The following is a 26342-nucleotide window of genomic DNA, read 5'->3' as shown; positions in this document are numbered from 1 at the left end:
CTGTGGTCTCCTCTATAACTCATATGGCTAGATGAGGTGTAGACCGAGCAAGTGTGTTGGGGTTTTGGGTGCTTGGGTGATTTTGAAGTGTAAGCCCACCATGGAATGTTGAATAAGGCGGCGGATTTTGTTCATGAGCTGAGTCACATGTTGACGAAGGTTCTCTGAAGAGGTTCTCTGAGTTAGACACTGGGTTTTTGAAAACTTTGAGACTTCCTGCATTACTTCCTTTTGTCTGAGCATAACACTTCTCCGGATCTCACAAGAAAGAACACATAAAATGCTCACTCCTTAAATCTCTGCTAATGTGTCCACCCAGCAATGGTAGGTACTGATACCTACAGTATCAGTGCTTGTCGTGAGGTATTCATGTTTTTTGTGTGTTAAAGCATTGGTTAGTGACTCTATGTGAATTGTATGAACATAACTGTTCTACTGTACTCCTAATGTCCTTCTGTACTAGAGAATGTGTACTGCAGGCTTTTATGTTTACTGCCAAGTGCCATTAACATTAACAATTTACAATCAGTGTATGTCCCACAAACCTCCTGTCTAAAGGAATAATTCCCATTTAAACATTAAATCATTAATCACTTTCATGTTCAAAACTTTTTTTCTTTATACGTTTATGATATTGCCTTTTGTGCCCTTTTTCAAGCTTGAAAGCCTCACTCAGTGTAGTTTTGTTAAAAAGAGAAACCAGTTTGATAAAAAACAATCCCTTTTGTGTCACAGTGTCTGGGTTGTGTCCCTGGGTGTCCACTAGATGTCCTCCTTCTCACGGTGTCTATCACCTTATCACTTTCTGTCTCCTTATTTGGTCACCTTCCTCCTTGTTTAGGTAATTGATTGTGTTCCCCACCTGTCTCCTGTTTCCCCATCATCCTTGTGTGTATTTATACCTGGTCTGTCTGAGTCTCAGTCACGGAGTCCTTGTTGAATGTTGAACGTTAATTCTTGTCCGTCATCTTGCCTTGCCTTGCCGTCGTGTTTGTTTATGTTTGGATTGCTCTTCTGGTTTTCGACTAACGCCTGGACTGTTTATTCTCTGTGGATTAACCCCTAATAAAAGACATACTCGCTATTGGTTCTCTCTCCTGTGTGTTCTGTAACACCAGTCGTGACAGAAGGACTCCGTCACTTTGAGATCCAGCGGTATGTCGAGTTACGCTTCTTCCCCAGCCACCGAGCGGGAGAGAGGCACTCAGTTTGAGGGAACCCGCCTGGTCGTGTTTCGCGGGACCAGGGGAGGGCGCCGAGGGGGAGGTGGGCGAGAGGAAGCCCAGCATCGCTCTCCACCATGGCTCCCCTTTGACTCTGGGCTCACGTGGGAGGGACCAGAGCCGCCGTCTCACCAGGGCAGAAGGAGAAAGCCAGCGACATTGCCCATGATGAACGCGGGTCCAGCACCACAGCACAAGATGGCCACCAGCCCAGCGCCACGGTGCAAGATGGCTGCCAGCTCAGCGCCAACGCCCAAGAGGGCCGCTGACTCCTTCTTGGATTATTTCGCTACGCTGTCCAAGATCCTAGAGATTCCCAAGACGGTTAATGTCATGGCTGCTGAGCCAGCGCCACAGCACAAAATGGCCGCCAGCCCAGAGCCACAGCACGAGATGGCCGCCAGCCCAGAGCCACAGCACAAGATGGCCACCAGCCCAGCGCCACAGCACAAGATGGCCGCCAGCCCAGCGCCACAGCACGAGATGGCCGCCAGCCCAGCGACACAGCACAGGATGGCCGACTCAACGCCTGAGTCTCCAGACAAGGTGTCACCGACTCGCCAACATAGAGGACGGAGGAGGAGGAGACAGGCGTCTACCGTTCCTCAAAGCCCAGAGGACGTTCCCGAGGCGGTGCCCGATGCTGTTCCGGAGGCTGAGGCGGTGCCCGATGCTGTTCCGGAGGCCGATGCCGAGGCGGTGCTCGATGCCGTTCCGGAGGCCGAGGCGGTGCCCGATGCTGTTCCGGAGGCCGAGGCGGTGCCCGATGCTGTTCCGGAGGCCGAGGCGGTGCCCGAGGCTGTTCCCGAGGCCGAGGCGGTGCCCGAGGCTGTTCCCGAGGCCGATGCGGTGCCCGAGGCCGAGGCGGTGGCCGAGGCCGAGGCGGTGGCCGATGCCGAGGCGGTGCCCGATGCTGTTCCGGAGGGCGAGGCGGTGCCCGATGCTGTTCCCGAGACCGAGGCGGTGCCCGAGGCGGTTCCCGAGGCCGAGGCGGTGCCCGAGGCTGTTCCCGAGGCCGAGGCGGTGCCCGATGCCGAGGCGGTGCCCGATGCTGTTCCGGAGGCCGAGGCGGTGCCCGATGCCGAGGCGGTGCCCGATGCCGTTCCGGAGGCCGATGCCGAGGCGGTGCCCGAGGCGGTGTCCGATGCGGAGGCGGTGCCCGATGCTGTTCCGGAGGCCGAGGCGGTGCCCGAGGCTGTTCCCGAGGCCGAGGCGGTGCCCGAGGCTGTTCCCGAGGCCGATGCGGTGCCCGAGGCCGAGGCGGTGCCCGATGCCGAGGCGGTGCCCGATGCTGTTCCGGAGGGCGAGGCGGTGCCCGATGCTGTTCCGGAGGCCGAGGCGGTGTCCGATGCGGAGGCGGTGCCCGACGCTGTTCCGGAGGCCGAGGCGGTGCCTGATGCTGTTCCCGAGGCCGAGGCGGTGCCCGAGGCTGTTCCCGAGGCCGAGGCGGTGCCCGAGGCTGTTCCTGAGGCCGAGGCGGTGCCCGATGCCGAGGCGGGGCCCGATGCTGTTCCGGAGGCCGAGGCGGTGCCCGATGCCGTTCCCGATTCGGTGCCCGTGCCTGAGGCCGTTCCCGATTCGGTGCCCAAGACCGGTCTAGAGTCAGGACCAGCCACTGATGACCTTCCAGAGTCAGGGCGGGTCACCGTGGGACGTTCGGAGTCAAGTCAAGTCACTGGGTGGGCTGCTGCTCGGGCCGGTTGGACTCCGGCATCGGCCACAGGGGGGTGGTGGTCATCCGCTCCGCCCTGGGGGACTCTGGCGTCGACCACGAGGACGTGGTGGTCCTCCGCTCCACCCTGGGGGCTTCCGCTCTGACCACGAGGACGTGGTGGTCTTCGGCTCCACCCTGGGGGGCTTTTGCTTTGACCACACGGACATGGTGGTCTCCTGCCCCGCCCTGGGGGGGCTTCATGTTGTTTTTTGTCGGTTGTTTTTGTATTTACTCCTGTCCCTGTTCCTCTCTGTAGTCTGGCCCTCCATCCCTCCCCCTGAACCTCCTCCAGTCCTCCTCCCTCCTGGTCTTCCTGTTTTGTGTTTACGGTCTGGTGCCTGTTTCCAATGTCTTTCTTTTCTGGCCCTCCGTCCCTCCCCCTGAGCCTCCACCTGTCCGCCCCCCTCCTGGTCTGTCTTGTGTCTGTCGTGGAGCGTCTGGGAGCCGCTCCGTAGAGGGGGGGTTCTGTCACAGTGTCTGGGTTGTGTCCCTGGGTGTCCACTAGATGTCCTCCTTCTCACGGTGTCTATCACCTTATCACTTTCTGTCTCCTTATTTGGTCACCTTCCTCCTTGTTTAGGTAATTGATTGTGTTCCCCACCTGTCTCCTGTTTCCCCATCATCCTTGTGTGTATTTATACCTGGTCTGTCTGAGTCTCAGTCACGGAGTCCTTGTTGAATGTTGAACGTTAATTCTTGTCCGTCATCTTGCCTTGCCTTGCCGTCGTGTTTGTTTATGTTTGGATTGCTCTTCTGGTTTTCGACTAACGCCTGGACTGTTTATTCTCTGTGGATTAACCCCTAATAAAAGACATACTCGCTATTGGTTCTCTCTCCTGTGTGTTCTGTAACACCAGTCGTGACATTTTGAGTCCCACAGAAGAAATAGTTCAAAAGGTTTTCAACAATATGAGGGTCAGTAATTGTTGACAGAATTGTATTTTTTAGGTTTATCTCTCTGAATTAGATTAAGCGATTAGTTGATGATGCTATTGTGTTAAATGTTAAATGAGTTTGTTTGATGATAAACTTTCCTCCAGGTCTGAGTTTATAATGAAAAGGGTCGAAGTGAGGATATAGTGTTTATAACTATCTGCAAATAAAAACAATTGAGGTCTATGGAGTGCTCTCATTTAGAAGGCTGTGTAGTGGAAATGTATGTTTAGTTTACTTGGCTGTACATTGTAAATGTCTGTGTGTCCTCATTTAGGAGGGTGTGTGTGTCTATGTGAATGTTAGTTTTAATCAGAGAGTTCTGAGAATGGCCGGACCTCCTCCACATGTCCGTTCTCCCTCCAGGACTCTTTGTACTTTAGTTTCCTCTCACTCTCCTTTCCTCCTACTCCTCTTCATGTCCCACTCTCTCTCATTGTTGTTCTCAGTTTCCTCATGACAGTACGTACGTATGTTAGCAGTGAGTCTCACCTGCAGAAAGGTCAAACCCATGCTGGGAGGAGCACTGAACAGCTGTCCTCTACACTGGGAGTGTTTACTACAGGGACATGGCTCCACCCCTTTGGCTTTGAGTCGTCCTGTTCCTGTACTGAGCCTCTTATGAAATTCAGCTTTGTGCTTTTTCAGGTGTAATGTCTTTTCTCTAGCTAACATAATTAAAATCTCCCATGAAGAGGCACATCTTGTCCACAGCTTTCGTCTGGATCCTTTAGTCCTCTGATAGACAAGGGCTTCACACACACAAACACACAGACTCAGCTGCACGAGCATGGCTGATGCCTGATCCCGATTATCCTGAGGGAATCCATGATTGCAGGGTGGTCAGTGCCACTTCAGCAGAGCATGACATTTTTTTTCTCTCTCTCTCTGTGCTGTCAACAGAACAAATGACTGATGTAATCTGCACACACAGTACCCTGCAGAAAGCTCTGTGGGTATTAATAGACTTGTAATGCCATATACATTCTCCATCCCTTGTATGTTTGTTTATTAAAACATATCGGGCAACCGATGTATCGCCATGGTCAATTTTTTTTTATTGCCATCGGCCGATACAAGGATGTTGTGAGGAGTGAAGTACTTTAAACTATTCTACACATCCAAATATTTCGAGCACATAAATTAGATAAATATATCAGAGAGCTTGGTTCTGGGTCTGATGCTGGAGTCTTAAGGCACATTAACTCCTGGGATGATAACTGTAAAGGTAACTATAAAGCTATAATAATCGTTGTAATTCTTTGAACATAGAGAAGTCCACATGATAACTATAACAATAAAGACACAGGGTAATGATAATGTTAAGGCCACTTTGAGAATATATATTTTTTTTCAGCTAATGAACAATAAAAACAACAAATGTAATTTATTTTTATGGTTATCATTCTTGTTGTAACCTTCATTCACTCAGTGATAATTTTTGTTTCTCATTAATCCACCATGTCTTAAACTAGACATCCAGCACACGCTCCAATTATACATTTCGACATGTGAGAGCATCACTGTGTAGAAGTGTGTCAAGTTAATAACCCAGATGAATCATTTTAACTCACCGGTAGTCACTCACCAGCACCTAGTGTTTCTATATGCATATGATTTGATTATAAATGCTGGTAAATGAGAAATTTTTTTTTGGCAGTGAGCAATGCTGTTTGGGAGATCTCCCTTATTCCTCCTCTATCTCATAGTGTCAGTAATGCGCTGCATCATGACTCTTATTCTGACTTGGCTCAGACTGTTAGTATTTTGGTGTGTGTTGCACAGCATCCCAAATATGTGTGTCTGTTGGGACACATTTTTTGTACACTTGTGGGCAACTTCACAGTCCATTAATATTGTTCTTTCTCTCTCTCTCTCTCTCTCTCTCTCTCTCTCTCTCTCCCTCTCCTTCCATCAGGCATTTTAACCTTCGGATGAAGAGGGACACCTCTCTCTTCGCTCCCGATCTGAAGGTGGAGGTTTCTGGAGAAGAGATTCCCTATGACACCTCTCACATTTACACTGGAGAAATTTATGGTGAGCAAGGCACCTTTTTAGCACTCATACATGCACACACTTTTACATAAAGGCATGCATCCACCTCAACACACTTCCTGAGTTGCCACGGAAATGTTGTCTCCATCTATTGTATTTGTACACTGTTTTTGAAGATGTAGAGTGATTTTTGTGAAGCTCTTGTAAGGTAGAGAATAATTTTGATATAGTGAGAAAAAACGTCTTAAAAGGAAACATTTTTGGTGGTGTTGTACTCTCATGTGATCCACAGAAAATGCCTAAAATTTTGGGGGAAAAGTACCCTATGATGAATGATCGGAGCAACTACCTATGTACGTGAAATGATGGACAGAAACTACTTTCCTTTTTCTCTTCATCTGATCAGGCATCCTTACTCTGACTCTGAACATCTCCCCTGACCCTGTTACTGACACACCCTTTCAGTTTCTGAATTGCTCTGAGTGGATTCATGTAATTTCCTGCTTACCACACGATGCTTCATAATAAGGGGTTTTGTCAGGAGGTGACGTTCATGTGATCTGGTGATATGAGTGAGTGAAGGACTTTAGGCCTGAGGAAGTGAACATGGTTGAGAATTGTTCTAAACTGTTTCTTTATTGGAAGTGATGAATTAAAACTTATAAACAATGCTATCGCTCACCTTTAAAACAATAGATTTTTTAACGCCACAGATCAAAAATGGCATTTGACAAGTTGTCGGATCAACTTTTTACTGGCAGTTTAAGAATGAAAATGTACTTACATTTTTTTATTGATATTTTGTTTCTTGAGGATGTTTTAAATATTGTTTTAAAGTTTTGTATTACAGCATTGAAGATGAGACGCCTGTTACATTTTGAATATAATGAAAATGGCCAAATTTACTGTTGATGAAAACTAAAAGATATTAACAGCAATGAGCTAGTAATTGTTTAAGATAAATGTAGAAAGTCAGTCATCTATGTTGGAGATTGTTATATACGTTTCAGAATGTTTGAAAATGTGATAAAAAAGTATTACCTTTGTTCAGCAAGGGAATACAATTTAAGGTTGTTATTATTATTATTGTTAAAATGTGGCATACATATGACGTGATGATCACACGCTCAATTATAAATTTCGACATGTCAGAGCATCACTGAGTCAAGTTAATAACCCAGATGAATCATTTTGACTCACCAGCATCAATATGAAATATTGATTACATTTAACAATATTATTGTCAAAAGACAAAAACTATGACTAAAACACTTATCTGTAATGCTCATTTCTGTCTCTTCTGAATTTTTACACACTTTCTCAAAAATGTTTGAAATGAAAAAGCCCTTAAGCGTACACATATTTTACAATTTATTTTCTTTTTCCCAGCCTTTCTCTTACCCTCTTGCTCCCTCTCTCCCCCTTTGTTATCCATTAGCACTCTTTGTACTCTCTAAAGGATAAACATCGCTCAGTGCTTAATCTTGTAACCTCTAGTATTCACAGAAGAGCTTGAAGCAGGCCGGGATGGCACAGGTTCTCTGTGGAATGGCAATGATATTAACAACGCTATATTAGCAGAGGAGCGGATCCCGCGAGAGCTTGATGGGGCGATGCGGAATGAAAAGTTTTTCAGGAGGTCACGGCAGTAGAAGCGGTGCAACTATAACAACATGTCTATAATCCCCTCTACTTTAAATCGGTACTAAACTGCAGTGGAAGCGCAAACTGAGACAAGCCAAGCCATAATATGCAGTGTAAAAGCACCATTGGTTGTGTGGTGTGTGCACTGTGTGTGTTTATGTTTTTGGAGATGAATGACTGGATCATAATATGGAAGCTGCTTTTATACATTCTCCTTTGGTCATATTCCATAACATTCCCTCTGTCTCCAAGCATAGAGAGAGAGCGCTCTTACTGTGCCCTGATTAGCTTTACAATAGCATTTGCTGGTCTTTAATCTCTGGTTTGATTTTATTTTGCAGGTGAGAAGGGCACTCTGACACATGGCGCTATCGTGGATGGGAAATTTGAGGGTTTCATTAAGAGCCATATGGGCACATACTACGTAGAACCCTCAGAGAGATACCTCAAAGACCAGAATGTGCCCTACCACTCAGTCATCTACCATGAGGATGATATCGGTGAGCTAATATTGCATAGTAATGATCTACATAATAACCTTAAACATCGCTTATATAATGTTTTAGTGTGTCTTGCTGTCTGACCGTGTTTGTGTTAGGGGTGGGCAATATGGGGAAAATATCATATCACAATATTTTTTTTGGAATATTGTGATTCACAATTTTATCACGATTCTTTGTCGTATTGGTCTTACTATTTTGCAAGTTGTATAAGCAGAACAGCCAAACTATTTTCCATGTTTTAAAAACAAAACCTTACTAGGTAACAAAATATATATAAAAAAAAATGGCAGATATTTAGGACAAAGTGGGCAAAGATAAAAATCTATGGCATTATTTTATCTTTGTTATTTTAAAATAAGAACAAAGAGACACATTACAAATGCACATAATATACAAATAAAGTAAACCATTCCTTTTTTCAGGTGCAGTAGGTGTATTTAGCAGTAGCATTTAAGAAATTGAATGAACAAATATAAAAATAAAACACTAAATACATTTCACTGTATAGATTTTAAATTGATTCTTATTAAAGAAACTGTATTTAAGTTCTTCAGTCATGAGCACTTTTTATGGTTTGTTGTTTTATTAACATTACTGACAAGCAGCAGCATGTTTTTAGAACTGCCACTTTAAGACCTGCACACATCTAATATACAGACAAGCAGGTGTTTTTCTTTCAGCTGTTTTCTTTCACTGTAGACATAACTAACTGTGTTTATATGTCAGCCACGGTTTTTTAGTGTGCGCACATTCTTCAGGTGTACACGCTCAGAAAAAGCGCATGTCAGAACAGCACGCAAATTAAATGTTTAACCGGCAAGGCTTTAAAGCACAAAGTAATTGCGAACAACTGCAGTGTCCCATGAGTGTAACTCTTCTGCTGAATTAACATTTGATGTGAATGTATGTCATGTTGTACAGTAGCCTATATTAAGACAGAGGCGTCAGAACTGCGACTGATATAATGTGTGCTGTAGCACGATACTTCAATATTTCCTCAAAAGCAGATCAAGGAGATGTTTTAATAGTCCAAGATCAAAAGTCGTGATATCACATACCCCTAAGTTGTTATAGATTCTGTGGATTCTTTTAGATTATGTAGATATATTTAGCAAGCAAACTCATTTTGTACACTGACTTTCAAATTTAGGGGGCAGTAATGTTTTTTAAATGCTTTTGAAAGTAGTCACTTATGCTCACTGAGGCTGCAATTATTGATAAAAAAAAATGTATAATAATGTTGTGAAATATTATTACTATGTAAAATAACTCTTTTCTTTTTTATTATTCTTTTAACTGCAGTATTGATGCTGTTAATCAATTTAATGCATTATTGCTGAATGAAAGTATTAATTTATTTCAAAACAATCTCACTGACCCCAAAAGTGGTGTATATTCATAAAATAATTTTTTAACACCAAGTCTTTTTAAGATAACCAGTTGCTCAGCTTTAGATGCATCTAAATGTTAATAAACTGCTTTCAGCATAATCACTTTTATGTACAGTAAAGACACATATCATGCTTGCTTCTTTGATTGATAAATGAATGTCTCTGAGTCATCATCACTGAGGTTCTGAGACTCCCCTGAGTGTGATGAAAGCTGTTATAATGGCTGGATTATGGAATTGGTTTCAAATAGCATGTTCTGATTGCTCTTGGATGGAAAAGTGCTGTTATTGTTAGAATTACATTACATCATTAGAATCTTTTAGAAATGTGTTTTGGACCATAAGCATAAAATTGAGTGAATCAGTGTAATACAAAGCATTGTCACACAAATAAAGCAATTGGGGCAAAGCAGAAGGCAGTGATCTTCCCCTTTTCCCCTTAAGCAGACTAGGCACAGACTACAAGTTTGAAGGAAACAAGCTTGAGTCTTGTAGTGTGCTTTATGACTTTACTGTTTTTGTCTTACTCTCTTCTTGCATTCTTTCACTCTCTCCCTCAATCAAACATAGTGGTGCACTTTTCCAGCTCAACAGGCTGATAAAGCCTCTTAAATACTAGTGTGTGTTATCACTGTTATAATATCGTCAAGTAAAAGAAATTAGAAAAAGTGACAGCCTCTCAAAGATTAGCAGCTTGGTATCTGGTACACTTTTCTCTTTATATAAATATTATATACACAATTGTTTAAACATTTGGGGCAGTAGTATTATTTATTTTCTTTATTATTTATTTCTTTGAAAGAAATTAATACTTTTGTTGAACAAAAGTGACCATACAGAAACTTATAATGCTACAAAAGATTTCTATTTTAAATTAATGTTCTTCAAACATTCTATGCTTTTGAATTTTCTATTCATCATAGATGTATCTCAGTTTCTACTACTGTTTTCAGCATTGATAATAAGAATAAATATTTATTGAGCACCAAATTGGCATATTATAATGGTTTCTGAAGGATCATGTAACATTGAAGATAAGCAAAAATAAGCTTATTATTATTACTAGGGGCCAAGCACAGAAGGCGCAATGGCACCTATTGAATCCGTTGGCAGTCTTCTTCTTCTTTTTCTTCTTATTCTCTTTCTTCTTCTTCTTCTTCTTCTTCTTCTTATTCCGCTCTTGAAGTATATAGCAGCCCATAGAACTGCTTGTGGGAAAGTTTTCAAATTTGGCACACTGATAAGATTATGGACTCAACATTAACCACAGCAAATTTGGAATCTCTAACTTAAAATTTCTCTCACCTTTATGCTTATAACTTTTGAATCATGAAGGAAGGAAAATTATTGTATCCTCTTGATTCCTTGGCTCATGCAGAGCCAAATTGACACCAAAATTAAAAAAACGTAAGGTTTTGTTTTTTTGCTATTTTAATTGTTCGTGAAACCTACTTTTTAGAACTTGTCCATCCTAGACGATTCGTCCGATTTTCACCAAGACCTTCATCTTCAGACCATGCTCACAAAAAGTTATAGAATTCATGTTGATTCATCCAACAGTTTTTAATGCACAAATGAATTCTACAAAAAGCACACAAAAATGGATGTGGGGCCATATTATCGCAACGGTTTGGTTACTGTTACTCCGATCAACATGAAACCACCATAGGAAATTCAGAAACATAGCGTGACAATTTAACATTTAATGCCAAATTGCCAAAATTTTGATAGTAAGTGGCAAAATAATGCAAACAAAGTCGGCTATCAGTAATTTTGTCTGTTTTCATATATAAAAATGTCTATAACTCCAAAACAAAATGAGATATTTTCACCAAATTTGACACGTGTGGGCACACTCTAAGGACAGGCAAGCAACAAGGAAACTGATTCTAATGTTAACAGCATGTACTAGTGCAAAAGGAAATGAAGTGTCTTTTCCTCACACCTATGTCATTCTAGTACTTTGAAGTGATGAAGTGCTCAGTATCGCTATCAGTTTTTATGAGGAACACGATAACTAACTCACAGACATATGCTGTTTACATGCTGAGTTGGTGCATATACAATAAGTTAGAGAGTTTATCATCATTAAATAAAGCTGATGTATGTTCATTGCAAGACGAGGTCAGAGGTCAGATGGGGACAGTGAGTTTGTATCTATGGGAAGGAAAAAGAAAGATTTAATTGTGGCTGACAGTGGTCTATTGAAGCACAAGTACAGAGATCAGGAGTGCAGCTGGAGAGGGGAGTGAACTCTGGATCACTCAATGGCTCATGCCAGGCTCATAATAGCCGTGTTTCCACTGTCAGGCTTAAAGCGGGCGTGCTAGTGCGTGCCAGGGCCAGTCGCGTTTCCACAGTCACTTCCGGGGCTTGATCGTGCCTCGTCGGGGCTTCCTCGGGGCCAACGGCCAGGGTTTTTTGGCCCGACGAAAACCTTGGGCCAAAGTGGGCCAGCTGGGGCTAGAGGAGTGGTTATGAACAAAGGCAGAGTTTCTTCCCTCAGGAGATCCCGCTTTAAGCCCTGGCTAGCACTGGCCCGACAGTGGAAATGCGGCTAATGTTTCATGTGGGTATGTAACACATGAAACATACAGTCGTGGCCAAAGGTTTTGAGAATTACATAAATATTGGAAATTGGAAAAGTTGCTGCTTAAGTTTTTATAATAGCAATTTTCATATACTCCAGAATGTTATGAAGAGTGATCAGATGAATTGCATAGTCCTTCTTTGCCATGAAAATTAACCTAATCCCAAAAAAACCTTTCCACTGCATTTCATTGCTGTCATTAAAGGACCTGCTGAGATCATTTCAGTAATCGTCTTGTTAACTCATTATGTCAGGCTGATTGGGTTAGAATGGCAGACTTGACATGTTAAAAGGAGGGTGATGCTTGAAATCATTGTTCTTCCATTGTTAACCATGGTGACCTGCAAAGAAACGTGTAGAGCCATCATTGCATTGCATAAAAATGGCTTCACAGGCAAGGATATTGTGGCTACTAAGATTGCACCTAAATCAACAATTTATAGGATCATCAAGAACTTCAAGGAAAGAGGTTCAATTCTTGTAAAGAAGGCTTCAGGGCGTCCAAGAAAGTCCAGCAAGCACCAGGATCGTCTCCTAAAGAGGATTCAGCTGCGGGATCGGAGTGCCACCAGTGCAGAGCTTGCTCAGGAATGGCAGCAGGCAGGTGTGAGCGCATCTGCACGCACAGTGAGGCGAAGACTTTTGGAAGATGGCCTGGTGTCAAGAAGGGCAGCAAAGAAGCCACTTCTCTCCAAAAAAAAACATCAGGGACAGATTGATCTTCTGCAGAAAGTAAAGTGAATGGACTGCTGAGGACTGGGGCAAAGTCATATTCTCCGATGAAGCCCCTTTCCGATTGTTTGGGGCATCTGGAAAAAGGTTTGTCCGGAGAAGAAAAGGTGAACGCTACCATCAGTCCTGTGTCATGCCAACAGTAAAGCATCCTGACACCATTCATGTGTGGGGTTGCTTCTCATCCAAGGGAGTGGGCTCACTCACAATTCTGCCCAAAAACACAGCCATGAATAAAGAATGGTACCAAAACACCCTCCAACAGCAACTTCTTCCAACAATCCAACAACAGTTTGGTGAAGAACAATGCATTTTCCAGCACGATGGAGCACCGTGCCATAAGGCACAAGTGATAACTAAGTGGCTCGGGGACCAGAATGTTGAAATTTTGGGTCCATGGCCTGGAAACTCCCCAGATCTTAATCCCATTGAGAACTTGTGGTCAATACCCAAGAGGCGGGTGGACAAACAAAAATCCACTAATTCTGACAAACTCCAAGAAGTGATTATGAAAGAATGGGTTGCTATCAGTCAGGATTTGGCCCAGAAGTTGATTGAGAGCATGCCCAGTCGAATTGCAGAGGTCCTGAAAAAGAAGGGCCAACACTGCAAATACTGACTCTTTGCATAAATGTCATGTAATTGTCGCTATAAATCCTTTGAAACGTATTAAGTGCTTGTAATTATATTTCAGTACATCACAGAAACAACTAAAACAAAGATCTAAAAGCAGTTTAGCAGCAAACTTTTTGAAAACTAATATTTATGTAATTCTCAAAACTTTTGGCCACGACTGTACACTTTAAGGAAAACCTCACTGAACATTTAAATGCTAAAATCAAAAATTTAGCAGAATGTTATTGACCATATTTAGAATTGGTTTCAGTCAACTTCTCTTAATAAGAAATGCCTATAATTCATTATTCTTTCATTGGGCCGCTGTTCTTAATATCTAACTTAAGGGAATTGATTCTAACTAGAATAATTTGATACTCCAGCAGAGCTTTAGTCAAATACCCGGAGGTCGCTGTAAACCAAGATCACAAATATATCCCTTTGAGAAATCATGAAATTCATCATTTCATCTACATGCATTCATTACTGTGAACACATCTACTGTATGTATTGATGCAGATTAATGGATAACTAATATGAAGTTTTTTCAGGAAGTCTTTGTTTTCCTGTAGGAGACATTTTCCTGTTCAACATCTTTTTGGTCCTGGGAAAAATACCTTTCAACAAAGATTTTAGAGTTCAATTTAGGTCTTACTAACCTGGCATTTGCCTCTGGTAATTTCCCTTGTTCCCATGATGCTTTCTCACACCTGGTTGTTCCAGGACCAGCACCTTGTGGAAGTCAGTCAGCGTAGGTTCACCATAATGGATTTTTTTTTCATTTCATCTGGCATTATTGCATATTTTGATAAGCTCAATCATCACAATATGGGTTGTTAATACTGAAACCCTGCACTTCCCACTTGAGACAACCTCTCACAACCACAGCTTGCGTTTCTGAATAGATGTTTGTAGTTTTATTTATGTGGTGTTGTTGTTTTGCTATTCATTACTTAGCAAAAATGTGTCAGGGTATGAATAACTTCAAACAATCCACATTTTATTTTATTTCAAGAGTAAAAACAAATCTGGGATTTTAGCTAAAAGCTAATTCTTTCATTTAGATTACTTTGACAAGTCAGAGACTTTTCTCATCTCAGAAGATAGATTTCAGTACTTCCCTCGAGGCACTTGGGATATCCTTTCAGACTCGTTTCCTCTAGACAGATGTCTCTCTTTTTCTGCCCAACATAGATTTGCATTTGAATAGGGCCATATTCAGTGTGGGACAATAAAAACCTCACAGAGAAGAAATTGAGTCGTTGTGATCAGAGATCAGAGTGACAGTCTTTTCTTAACTACCACCAAGACCTTCCGCCACATACATATTCTCTTCTCCTCAATACCCTCACATGACAGAGCACATTTTGATGACTCATTGTCTGTACATGCTAACATCATTCTACAACAGTCAGTTCTTGCTTGAAGTAAACAAGTTCTCTCAGGAGAATGAGAGATATTTATGGGTGAGCTTCAGTGTCTTCACACTTCCTTTTTACACCTTTTTCGTCCTGTGAATCGTCTAGTGACGGACGGGCTAATGCAGCAGTTCCACTCAACCAGATGCATAATCATGATGTCACAAAGCCATGCACATGATACAGAATTGTATAGATTATTAGAAGAGTAACTCGTGTGGGCTTCTCAGTGTCTGTTTTTGGTTACTGTTTTCTGTGGAGTTCTTTTAGACACTGAGTGGACTTTCAAAGCTCTGCTGTCTCATTAGACCAGCTCTCTTCTCTCAAACCTAAACCAGTCATGGGTAATTAGACTATTGTGTAAGAGCTGCACACAAAATAAAACTGCTTGGGTTCTGTTGTATTCTTTTCATTATTTTTTTGCGGTCTGTCCTTATCTAATCTGTGAGTTGGTAGATACTCTGCTGGTCATCAGCCAAACTGATAGTCATCAGAATAATATCAGCTGTACCAAATTTTAAGGCAGTGAATTTTTATTTTTTTATTTATTTTTTTCTGTACTGACAGTATTATTAAAAAAAAATCCTGGGAGCTTGAAATAGCATGCCTGAAATAATGGCTCAGAATTTGGATTTGTGCAAGGTTGAGTCCAGAGGTGATCAACATAATAACATATCATAATGTCAATTCAGCATCAATAATTCCTTTATACATTGATTGGAATGTTAAAAGATGATAAAAGAATTGGATTTTATTAATGGGGCCCCATTAATAACAACAAACAAAAAATCAAAAGCACATAGAAGCATGCAGAAAAGCAAATAAAGTGTTATTTATTTATTTATTTTTATTGTAAAAATGTTTAGACAGACATACCACTAAAATTATACAGTACAATATCTAGAGTAGACCCTTGATTATACATTAATTTTCAATTCTGCTGATGTTTGGTTATTGCAAGAAGTGAAAGCAGAGTCCAGAATAAAATCTGCATAAATATTGCATAAATATTTTTATATGATTTTCCTTTTAAGATATATTCTGTGTACTTTTTTTGTACTTTTATTCAACAAGGATGCAATAACAATGGGGGGCGGGGGGGGGGGGGTAGATTTCTGGATCACGTGAAAATTAGGACTGGAGTAATCTCTGATGAAAAGCTTTGACATCACAATAATACATTACATTTTAAATAAAATATATTAAAAATAGAAGAGTTTTTAATTGTATTTCATAAATTACAGTTTTTACTGTATTTTTGGACAAACTCCAAACTTTTAAACAGTATTTTAAATGGTGTTTTATCCATTAAATATAAAAGTTGTGAGTGTGAGTGAAAGTACAGAACCTTTTCTTTGTTCAGTCATCAAATGTAGCCATCAAGTAGTGATTGGTAAGCAGTAGCAATAATGAAAGAAACTGTAAGTGCTGTGTTAAATTCTGTAAATAGTAAGCAGTGCAGTTAATATAAGAAGATTTTATGCTCTGTAGCCACAGAAAAAAACGAGAAGTCAAATATCAATAACACTTTGTGCAGTTCCCATTACAGTTACAGGAATAGGTGAACTTGGTAACTGCTGCGTTCGCAGTTTTCCCTTAGGTCTAATGTGTGATAGTGCTCTTTGCAGTTTCCTCACTGAAAGGCTTCATATTCTTATGTGTAATACTGAAGTTTAAAATAAATAGAAAATGTAATTAAAAGGGCATAAATGAATGAAGTTGAGTGAATTACAATCGCAGCGGGTCACCTGATTAGTGACTTCACATGTTAATAGTATGGTTCATGCTTTGGTTTTCAATAATTCAATTCAATTCAATTCAAGTTTATTTGTATAGCTCTTTTTACAATACAAATCGTTACAAAGCAACTTTACGGAAAATTGTTTCTACAATATTAAGTAGTAGCTTATAAGTGGTGACTGTCAGTTTGTGCACGTATGACAGGATTTTTAGAAAAATTAATACAAGACGTAGTCAGCCAGACGATGAACATTAATATTATTAATAATTAATAATTATTATATGATGCAGTCACACTTGTAGCAATATTTGTTAGTTCTGTTTGTTGATTCAGGGTTAGCATCATCTGAGGTCCTCTGAGGGTCAGCATCATCTCTTCTCAGGTGTTCTGGATCCAGACTGGAGCTTGTGTAAATCCTAGTTACGAAACATAGAAACAAATAGAGACATCATTAGCATAGCTGCTGTTCCAACAAAGTAAAATTAATTAGTTTAACTCAAGCTAAAGCATAAGAATGCGCATTTGATCAGATGCAACTACACTCACAATTTAAGAGATACATTATTTGAATGCTTGGTGAAAGAGATGCATTTTTAATCTAGATTTAAACAGAGAGAGTGTGTCTGAACCCCGAACATTATCAGGAAGGCTATTCTAGGAACTACGAAAAATCAAGCGTTTTGAGACCTTCGGGATCGTGATGGATTGTAACGTGGTATGAGGCTAGTTAGGTACGCAGGAGCTAAACCATTTAGGGCCTTATAGGTAAGCAATAATAATTTGTAACTGATACGGAACTTAATAGGTAGCCAGTGCAGAGACTGTAAAATTGGGGTAATATGATCATATTTTCTTGACCTGGTAAGGACTCTAGCTGCTGCATTTTGGACTACCTATAGCTTGTTTATTGAAGAAGCAGAACAACCACCTAGAAGTGCATTGCAATAGTCCAGTCAACTAGCTTTTCTGCATCAGAAACAGATAACATGTTTTGTAGCTTGGCAATGTTTCTAAGATGGAAGAATGCAGTTTTTGTGACATGGGAAATATGATTTGGGAAGGGAAGACATGGGAAGACATGAGAAGACAAGTTGCTGTCTAATATAACACCCAGATTTTTGACTGTAGAGGAAGTAACAGTGCATCTGTCTAGTTGCAAATTGTAATCTACAAGATTCTGTGTAGTGTTTTTGGTCCAATAATTAATATCTCGGTCTTATCCGAATTTAATTGGAGAAAATTATTGGTCATCCAGTCTTTTAAATTTTTAACACACTCTGTTAGCTTAGATAATTTAGTTGAATCTGGTCTCGTTGAGATATATAGCTGAGTATCATCAGCATAACAGTGGAAACTAATTCCGTATTTTCTAATAATATTACCAAGGGGCAACATGTATATTGAAAATAGAGGGGGACCTAGGACGGATCCTTGTGGCACTCCATATTTTACTGGTGATAATAAAATATAAGAAACTCGTAATTTTACCTACCCAGATTATCCTCATAAATATGGAGCAGAAGGTGGCTGTGCAGATCACTCTGTTTTTGAGAGGATGAAGAAATACCAGGCATCTGCAGTGGAGGAGCCCACCCAGGTCAGCGCAAACAACCCTGATATCACCAACTAGCATCAAGATCCTGATCTCACAATACAAAAAAACATGAAAGAAACATGGAAACCAGACCATACACAGATATTTGGAACATTTCCTGTTTCCGGTGGTTCTGAATTTCAGATTTCAATTTGATACCTTGCCTGAATACATCCACAATTCATTAGATATAAATTAGATATAGATTCTAAATGATGATAAATGCATTTTTTTAAAATAAATAATTCTAAATTATTTTATCTATGTGCCCAAACATAAATGTTTTTCTTCTTCGACTATTCACTTAATTTTTTTATGCATCCTGCCGATTCTTTTCTGCAGCAGACGAACCACGTGATTGACGAAGAGATGGCTGATGGACCGGTGATCCTGAGGAAACGTCGTGCAGCACAGGCAGAGAAAAATACCTGTCAGCTCTTCATCCAGACGGATCACCTCTTTTACAAATACTACGGCAGCAGGGATGCTGTGATCGCACAGGTACACCTGAAGCACAGGTGGCTCAGTGGTATATGGTACCTGCAGCTTTTTACATTGTACATTTATATGGTTGTTCTTTTGGGTTTGCAGATTTCCAGTCATGTGAAGGCCATTGACTCCATCTATCAAAACACAGATTTTAATGGCATCCGCAATATTGGCTTCATGGTGAAGAGAATCAAGGTGAGTGTGTTCTCTCTTTCTTCATTCTACTTCTTAATTATATGCATGTCATTCCTAGTGAAATATGGATTGTGTAACGAAGAGGCTGAGGCAGGATGTGAATCCATTTGCAGGAGATTATTAAAGGAAGATCTTACAATCAGAGTCGTGTAACCAGGCAAAGTGTCAATACTGTAAGGGCAGTCCGATCTTTCAACATACACAGGGGTTATCCAGTAGGCAGAGACGAGTAGGCAGGCGAACAGGTCAAACACAAACATCAGTCCAATCAAGCAGTAAATCCAAAGGGCAATCCAAGAGACGTAAACGAGGTAACAGGCAGAATTGTGAACAAACAGGCAGACAGAATACTCACAAGGAAAACACTTGGTAAGGCAGGTAAACTGGCAATACTTTGCAGTGAAGTAACTTGCTGGCACATGTTAAATAGTCCCAAACAGGAAATGACTGTAGAAGCAGAGGGAGTGCTGAACAGTCAATACTCCGGTGAGGGCTGTATAGTTCACTTTTTGGTCCCAGGCTACTTTTTTTTTTGCTGCTTAAGGGGGCGTTCACACAGAACATGAACATAGACTGCAGACGGTCTGTTGTATTAAACTGATGTTTGTTTGCATTTTCATTTCAGATCAACACTACCGATGATATAAATAATAAATCTAACCCTTTCCGATTACCCAACATTGGTGTGGAGAAATTTCTTGAGCTCAACTCCGAGCAGAATCACGATGACTACTGCCTAGCCTATGTCTTCACAGATAGAGACTTTGATGATGGAGTCCTGGGTCTAGCCTGGGTCGGGGGTCCTACAGGTACGATCAGAGATGCCTTACAAAGTCTCCACAGTTTTGTCTCTTGAGAGGTTTTATGTGTGTGCAAGTGACCTAAATTAGTGTCTGCTAATCTGAAATGATTGCAGCATGCATGTCGGTAGGTGAGGCAGTGCTGGAGACCTGCTATTCAGATGTTTTGTTAATGAGTATTATCACTGACGCTTGAATGTGGGACAGTTCATGTAGTCTCCATTAACCTCAATACACAGTCTGACAAGACCTCACACTGTTTGTGTGTACATGTACTATGCTATACTTTGAGGGCATAGCTGTTCTTTGAAGTTAGCTAAATGTATTCTTTGTAGGAATTTGCATTTGGAAAATAAATGTAATTCATAAATATTTATTATTATTAATTAAAAATAAATTTTTAATAACAGTATCAATACATTTATTTGTAATAAACATGTAAATAAATACTGAAAATAAATTGTAAAAATGCTAAATATTTTAATTTAGGACTAGGTTTAAGGTAAGTCTGTATTAATTATATTTAACTTATTAACATAATAGAAGTCTATGAAATGTCCTTATTTAGACAGATGTGTTTAAATGGCATTGATTCTATCATGTTCTGCATTTTCTGTGAGATGTAAATTTTAATTTTTTTACTTTAAGTAGTTTTCTAAACTGCGTTAGTCTCAAGGTACAGAGAAGTTAGGACAGTTCTGCATTCAAGCTTTGCAAACTGAATAGGCCCATAGAGCAGAGTACATTTTGCCTTTCAGCTCTGCTTGATAAACACCCTGTTAGTGTTTTCATATAGTTGCCTTTCTTTAACACAAACATGCACACCTTAAAGATGCCATAGAATGCATTGATACAATATTTTAAATTGTTCTCTGATGTCCCTAGAGTGTGTATACAAAGTTTTATCTCAAAATATCCCACAGATCATTTTTTATAGCTTGTTGAAATTGCCACTTTTAGGAAATGTGCCAAAACGCTCATTTTAAGTGCATGTCCCTTTTAAATGAAAACCTCTCTTCCAATGTTGCCAAGTCCACTGTTGTTGCGGGTTGCTTTTCATGTCAGCGGGAGGGTTTTGTTGCAAAGACCTGGCAACCCTGCTCCCTTTTCAGAAGAGTGCGGAGCTTCAAAAGCTCATGCTCGTGGGCAGACTGGTGTTACGGTGACTGTTACTGAACACATTGCTAACTACATTCCTATTCATGATCATTCTGGTAGCGCGTGAAGGCAGCATTAGTGAAAACAGGTAGAGAAAATGGTAGCTTTAGCAACATTAGCCTTACAGAGAGCCAAAGGTCTTTTGGGAAACAAAATATGATGCGTGATGCTTACTTTGTCTGGACGTTTGAACACGATGCTTTTGTATCAATCCCTCTTCCAGAAGCAATCTTTGCACAACTCCAGCACTCACTTGCCCTCGTTTGTGAGGCACTCTAGTATAAAATGTTAGCACAAAGTAGAGGACTTTTCAGCAGAATCACGATGACTACAGCCTAGCCTATGTCTTCACAGATGAAGACTCTGATGATGGAGTCATGGGTCTGGCCCGAGTAGGGGCTCCTACAGGTACGATCAGAGCTGCCATGCAAAGTCTCCACAGTTTTGTCTCTTGAGAGCTTTTATGTGTGTGCAAGTGACCTAAATTAGTGTCTACTAATTAGGGTTGTGCGATGTGGACAAAAAAAACGCAATTTCTTTGATCAATTTTGCAATTTCGATTTTAATCACGATTTTGACACACACAGACATGCTTTAGAGTCATAAATGAATTCAGTATGAATTGGAAACATATTTCCAAAAGAAAACCAATTAGAGCTTTATAAAAACGTTGTAACATGTCTCTAGAACAGACATAAGTCAAAATAATCACTAAGTAAAGCTGTGGCAAAATGTCTAGACATGTAGCAAAAAATAAATAAATAAATCCCGTGTCCAGGTTTTTTTCTTCTTTTTTGCCTTGCATTGGTCATAGAGCTCATTGTAGCGGTGCTTCAGGTGTTGAAATATATTTGTTATACATTATACAGGTTCACACGTACTCCGTTTGCAGTGTGTATACAGTATGTGTATGCCATACAGAAGCAGCAGTGAGAGCGCAATATTGTAACGCGAAAGCACATCAAAATAATGCGCGAGCACGAATCTCTCTGCTCACATGCAGATTTCCTTTGCTCTGTCACAAAACCAGATGTGCTTGCTCAGATACACGCTGCTCTTACCCGGAGAGAGTGATCGCACTTAAAACGTGCCTCTCATCTACCTCAAGTTGTGTCCTGTGCACTCACAGCTTCTCGTCTCGATTCTATGCTCATGTGCTAGATATGAATTATTTTAGCACCTTTCTATTTCTAAACTTTTCTGTTCACATCTTTTACCACGTGCAGTGTGAACACTCTGATCCGTTAACATGGGCACGGAAAAAATATGCACCACAGACAGAGTGTGTGAACCTGGAGTTACGTAGGCATATGCCCAGTCTGTTCTGTTCTCGCGCTCCGTTCAGGCGCGCTGCATTGTGATTGGATCAGATAGCATACTGCGGGAGGACGGGACCGTGGAAAATTGTGTTATAAAGTGATTTAGAAATCTTGCACGCTCAAATCTTGATTTTATGATGATTTTGATTAATCGCACAGCCCTACTACTAATCTGAAATGATTGGAGCATGCATGTCAGGAGGTGAGGCAGTGCTGGAGACCTGCTATTCAGATGTTTTGTTCATGAGTATTAACACTGACGCTTGAATGTGGGACTGTTCATGTCGTCTCCATTAACCTCAATACACAGTCTTACAAGACCTCACACTGTTTGTGTGTAAGTGTACTATGCCAGTGGTTCTCAACCTTTTTCAACTCGCGGCCCACACAACCACACACATATGTTATGCGTGGCCCACTGCAAAAGAATTCAACTGATCCCGCTATTGTTGGGTTAATAACTTAGTGCTCAGAAGCTAGATTGTTAACTGTATTTATTGAATGAACTAGGGCTGTGCGATATGAAAAAAAAAAAAAAAAACTATTGCGATTTCTTTGATAAATTTTGCTATTTCGATTTTAATCGCAATTTTGACGCACACAGATATGCTTTACAGTCATAAATGCATTCAGGATGAATTTGAAACATATTTCCAAAAGAAAACCAATTAGAGCCTTATCAAAAAGTTGTTACGTCTCTAGAACAGACATAAGTCAAAATAATCACTATAGTAAAAGTGTAACAATATTTCTAGACTTATGGCAAAAAATATAAATAAATAAATCCCGTGTCCAGGGACTTTTTTTTTCTTTTTAGCCATGCATTGTTCTTAGAGCTCATTAATTGTAGCGGTGTTGAAATAGATTTGTTATACATTATACCAGTTGACATGTACTCCGTTTGCAGTGTGTATACAGTATGTGTAGGCGGTGCAGAAGCAGCAGCGAGAGCACGTTATTGTAACTCGAAAGCACATTAAAATAATGCACGAGCGCAAATCTCTCCGTTCGCACGCAGATTTCCTTTGCTCTGTCACAAAACCAGTCGTGCTTGCTCAGATACACGCTGCTCTCGCCCGGAGAGAGTGTGTGCACTTAAAACATGTCTTCTCTCACTTAAACTGCGTCCTGTGCGCTCACAACGTCTCTATGCTCATGTGCTAGATATTAATTATTTTCGCACGTTTTTATTTCTAGCCTTTTACCGCGTGCAGTGTGAATGCTCTGATCCGTTAACATGTGCTCGGAAAAAAGGCACATCACAGTGTGTGAACCTGGAGTAGGCATATGCCCAGTCTGTTCTGTTCTCGCGCTAGGCGCGTTGCGTTCCGATTTGATCGGATAGCATACTGCGGGAGGCCAGGGCCGCGGAAAATCGTGCACGCTCAAATCGTGATTTTATGCCGATTTATATTAATCGCACAACCCCAGAATGAACTGGCAATGAACAGAAAATATCTCGGGCTGGCACCGCTCAGCAAAACGGGAAAACCAGATCCAGGCAGAGCTCGGCAGTGGGTAGACAGTCAGGGGAGCAAGCATTCAGGAGGGAACATGTTGACAGCCAATTATGCATGTTTGAATTTGTTGTTCTGTTGCATATGCAGCAAAAATATATATTGGTGGTTTATTCTCAAACCAATCAGCGAGCTCAAATAGTGGAATCAAAGTTACAGTTGAATATTTATTTTTTTGTTATTTAATTATATATATGAAATGATGTTATTATGTTATGACTTAGACATTTTTACATATATTAACAATATTAAAATTATTATTTCTTTTAATAGTAATTGGCGGCCCACCTGCAATAGGGGGCGCGGCCCACAGCTTGAAAACCACTGTACTATGCTACACTTTGAGGGCGTAATTGTTCCTTGAAGTTAGCTAAATGTATTCTTTGCAGGAATTTGTATTTGGAAAATAAATGTAATTAATAAATATGTATTATTATTAATTAGGAATATTTTTTATTATAGTAATAATACATTTATTTGTAATAAACATGTAAATAAATACTGAAAATAAATTGTAAAAATGCTAAATATGTTAATTTAGGACTAGGTTTAGGGTAAGTCTGTATTATATTTAACTTATTAACATAATAGAAGTCTATTCAAGTTTATTTTTATTTGTATAGCACTTTTTACAATACAAATCATTACAAAGCAACTTAACAGAAAATTAAGTTTCAACAATATTTAGTAGTAGCTTATAAGTGGTGACTGTCAGTTTGTGTGCATATGAAAAATCAATACAAGACGTAGTCAGCCAGACGATGAACATTATTAACAGCAATTATTATATGATGCAATTACACTTGTAGCAATATTTGTTAGTTCTGTTTGTTGATTCAAGGTTAGCATCATCTGGGGCCCTCTGAGGGTCAGCATCATCTCTTCTCAGGTGTTCTGGATCCAGACTGGAGCTTGTGTATATGTGTATATTAGTTTAACCCAAGCTAAAGAATAAGAATGTGCATTTGATCAGATACAACTGCAGTCACAATTTAAGAGATACATTATTCGAATGCTTGGTGAAAGAGATGCATTTTTAATGTAGATTTAAACAGAGAGAGTGTGTCTGAACCCTGAACATTATCAGGAAGGCTATTCCAGAGTTTGGGAGCCAAATGTGAAAAAGCTCTACCTCCTTTAGTGGACTTTGCTATCCTAGGAACTACCAAAAGTCCAGCGTTTTGAGACCTTAGGGATCGTGATGGATTGTAACGTGGTATGAGGCTAGTTAGGTACGCAGGAGCTAAACCATTTAGGGCCTTATAGGTAAGTAATAATAATTTGTAACTGATACGGAACTTAATAGGTAGCCAGTGCAGAGACTGTAAAATTGGGGTAATATGATCATATTTTCTTGACCTGGTAAGGACTCTAGCAGCTCAATTTTGGACTACCTGTAGCTTGTTTATTGAAGAAGCAGGACAACCACCTAGAAGTGTGTTACAGTAGTCCAGTCTAGAGGTCATGAATGCATGAACTAGCTTTTCTGCATCAGAAACCGGTAACATGTTTCGTAGCTTGGCAATGTTTCTAAGATGGAAGAATGCAGTTTTTGTAACATGGGAAATATGGTTTTCAAAAGACAAGTTGCTGTCTAATATAACACCCAGATTTTTGACTGTAGAGGAAGTAACAGTGCATCTGTCTAGTTGCAAATTGTAATCTACAAGATTCTGTGAACAGGTTTTCGGTCCAATAATTTATACCTCGGTCTTATCCGAATTTAATAGGAGAAATGTGTTGGTCATCCAATCTTTTACATTTTTAACACACTCTGTTAGCTTAGATAATTTAGAAGTTTCGTCTGGTCTCGTTGAGATATATAGCTGAGTATCATCAGCATAAAAGTGGAAACTAATCCCGTATTTTCTAATAATATTACAATGGGGCAACATGTATATTCAAAATAGAAGGGGACCTAGGACGGATCCTTGTGTCACTCCATATTTTACTGGTAATAAATGAGATGACTCCCCATTTAAATAAACAAAATGGTAGCGATCAGACAGGTAGGATCTAAACCATCTTAAAGCCTGCCCTTGAATACCTGTATAGTTTTGTAATCTATCTATGAGTATGTCATGATCTATGGTGTTGAAAAACCTTGGATTGTTTTGGTTATTTTCAATGAGTTTGTGGATATGCTCAGCCTTGGAAGTTTTTAGAGCCTGTCTATAGCTGGACATACTGTGTTTCCATGCAATTCTAAAAACTTCCAAGTTAGTTTTTTTCCATTTGCGTTCAAGACTACGAGTTTCTTTCTTGAGATGAGTATTACTGTTATACCATGGCACAGTACGTTTTTCTCTAACCTTTTTAAATTTGATGGGGGCAACCGCTTCTAATGTATTAGAGAAAATAGTGCCCATGTTGCCAGTCATTTCGTTTAGTTCATGTGTATTTTTGGGTACAAATAGCAGTTGAGATAAATCAGGCAGGTTATTTGCGAATCTGTCTTTGTTGGCTGGAACAAAAGTTCTGCCCAGACGGTAACGCTGAGCCATATAGTTAATATCAGTGATATCAGTGACAGCATGCACGATACAAGGAAATGGTCTGTAACATCATCACATTGAGGTACGATATCTACAGGTCCTTCTCAAAAAATTAGCATATTGTGATAAAGTTCATTATTTTCCATAATGTAATGATAAAAATTAAACTTTCATATATTTTAGATTCATTGCACACCAACTGAAATATTTCAGGTCTTTTATTGTTTTAATACTGATGATTTTGGCATACAGCTCATGAAAACCCAAAATTCCTATC

The 26342-nt window shown here is 40.3% G+C and overlaps 1 protein-coding gene across 1 annotated transcript in view; it reads left to right on the top strand.

The window, feature by feature from the left end:
* Positions 1-26342, top strand: part of LOC132105277 (disintegrin and metalloproteinase domain-containing protein 10-like) — a 94230-nt gene that overhangs the window by 48161 nt on the left and 19727 nt on the right. Inside the window, exons 3-8 of the mRNA XM_059510436.1 lie at positions 5789-5907; positions 7851-8009; positions 17995-18095; positions 18435-18593; positions 18684-18776; positions 19402-19585. Coding sequence (XP_059366419.1) covers positions 5789-5907; positions 7851-8009; positions 17995-18095; positions 18435-18593; positions 18684-18776; positions 19402-19585 — 815 coding nt within the window. The remainder of the gene's footprint in view (positions 1-5788; positions 5908-7850; positions 8010-17994; positions 18096-18434; positions 18594-18683; positions 18777-19401; positions 19586-26342) is intronic.

Source organism: Carassius carassius, chromosome 2, assembly GCF_963082965.1.
Source record: "Carassius carassius chromosome 2, fCarCar2.1, whole genome shotgun sequence".
Taxonomy (NCBI): Eukaryota; Metazoa; Chordata; class Actinopteri; order Cypriniformes; family Cyprinidae; genus Carassius; species Carassius carassius.
Note: the sequence above shows the minus strand (reverse complement) of the source record. Positions and strands in the feature narration are given on the sequence as shown.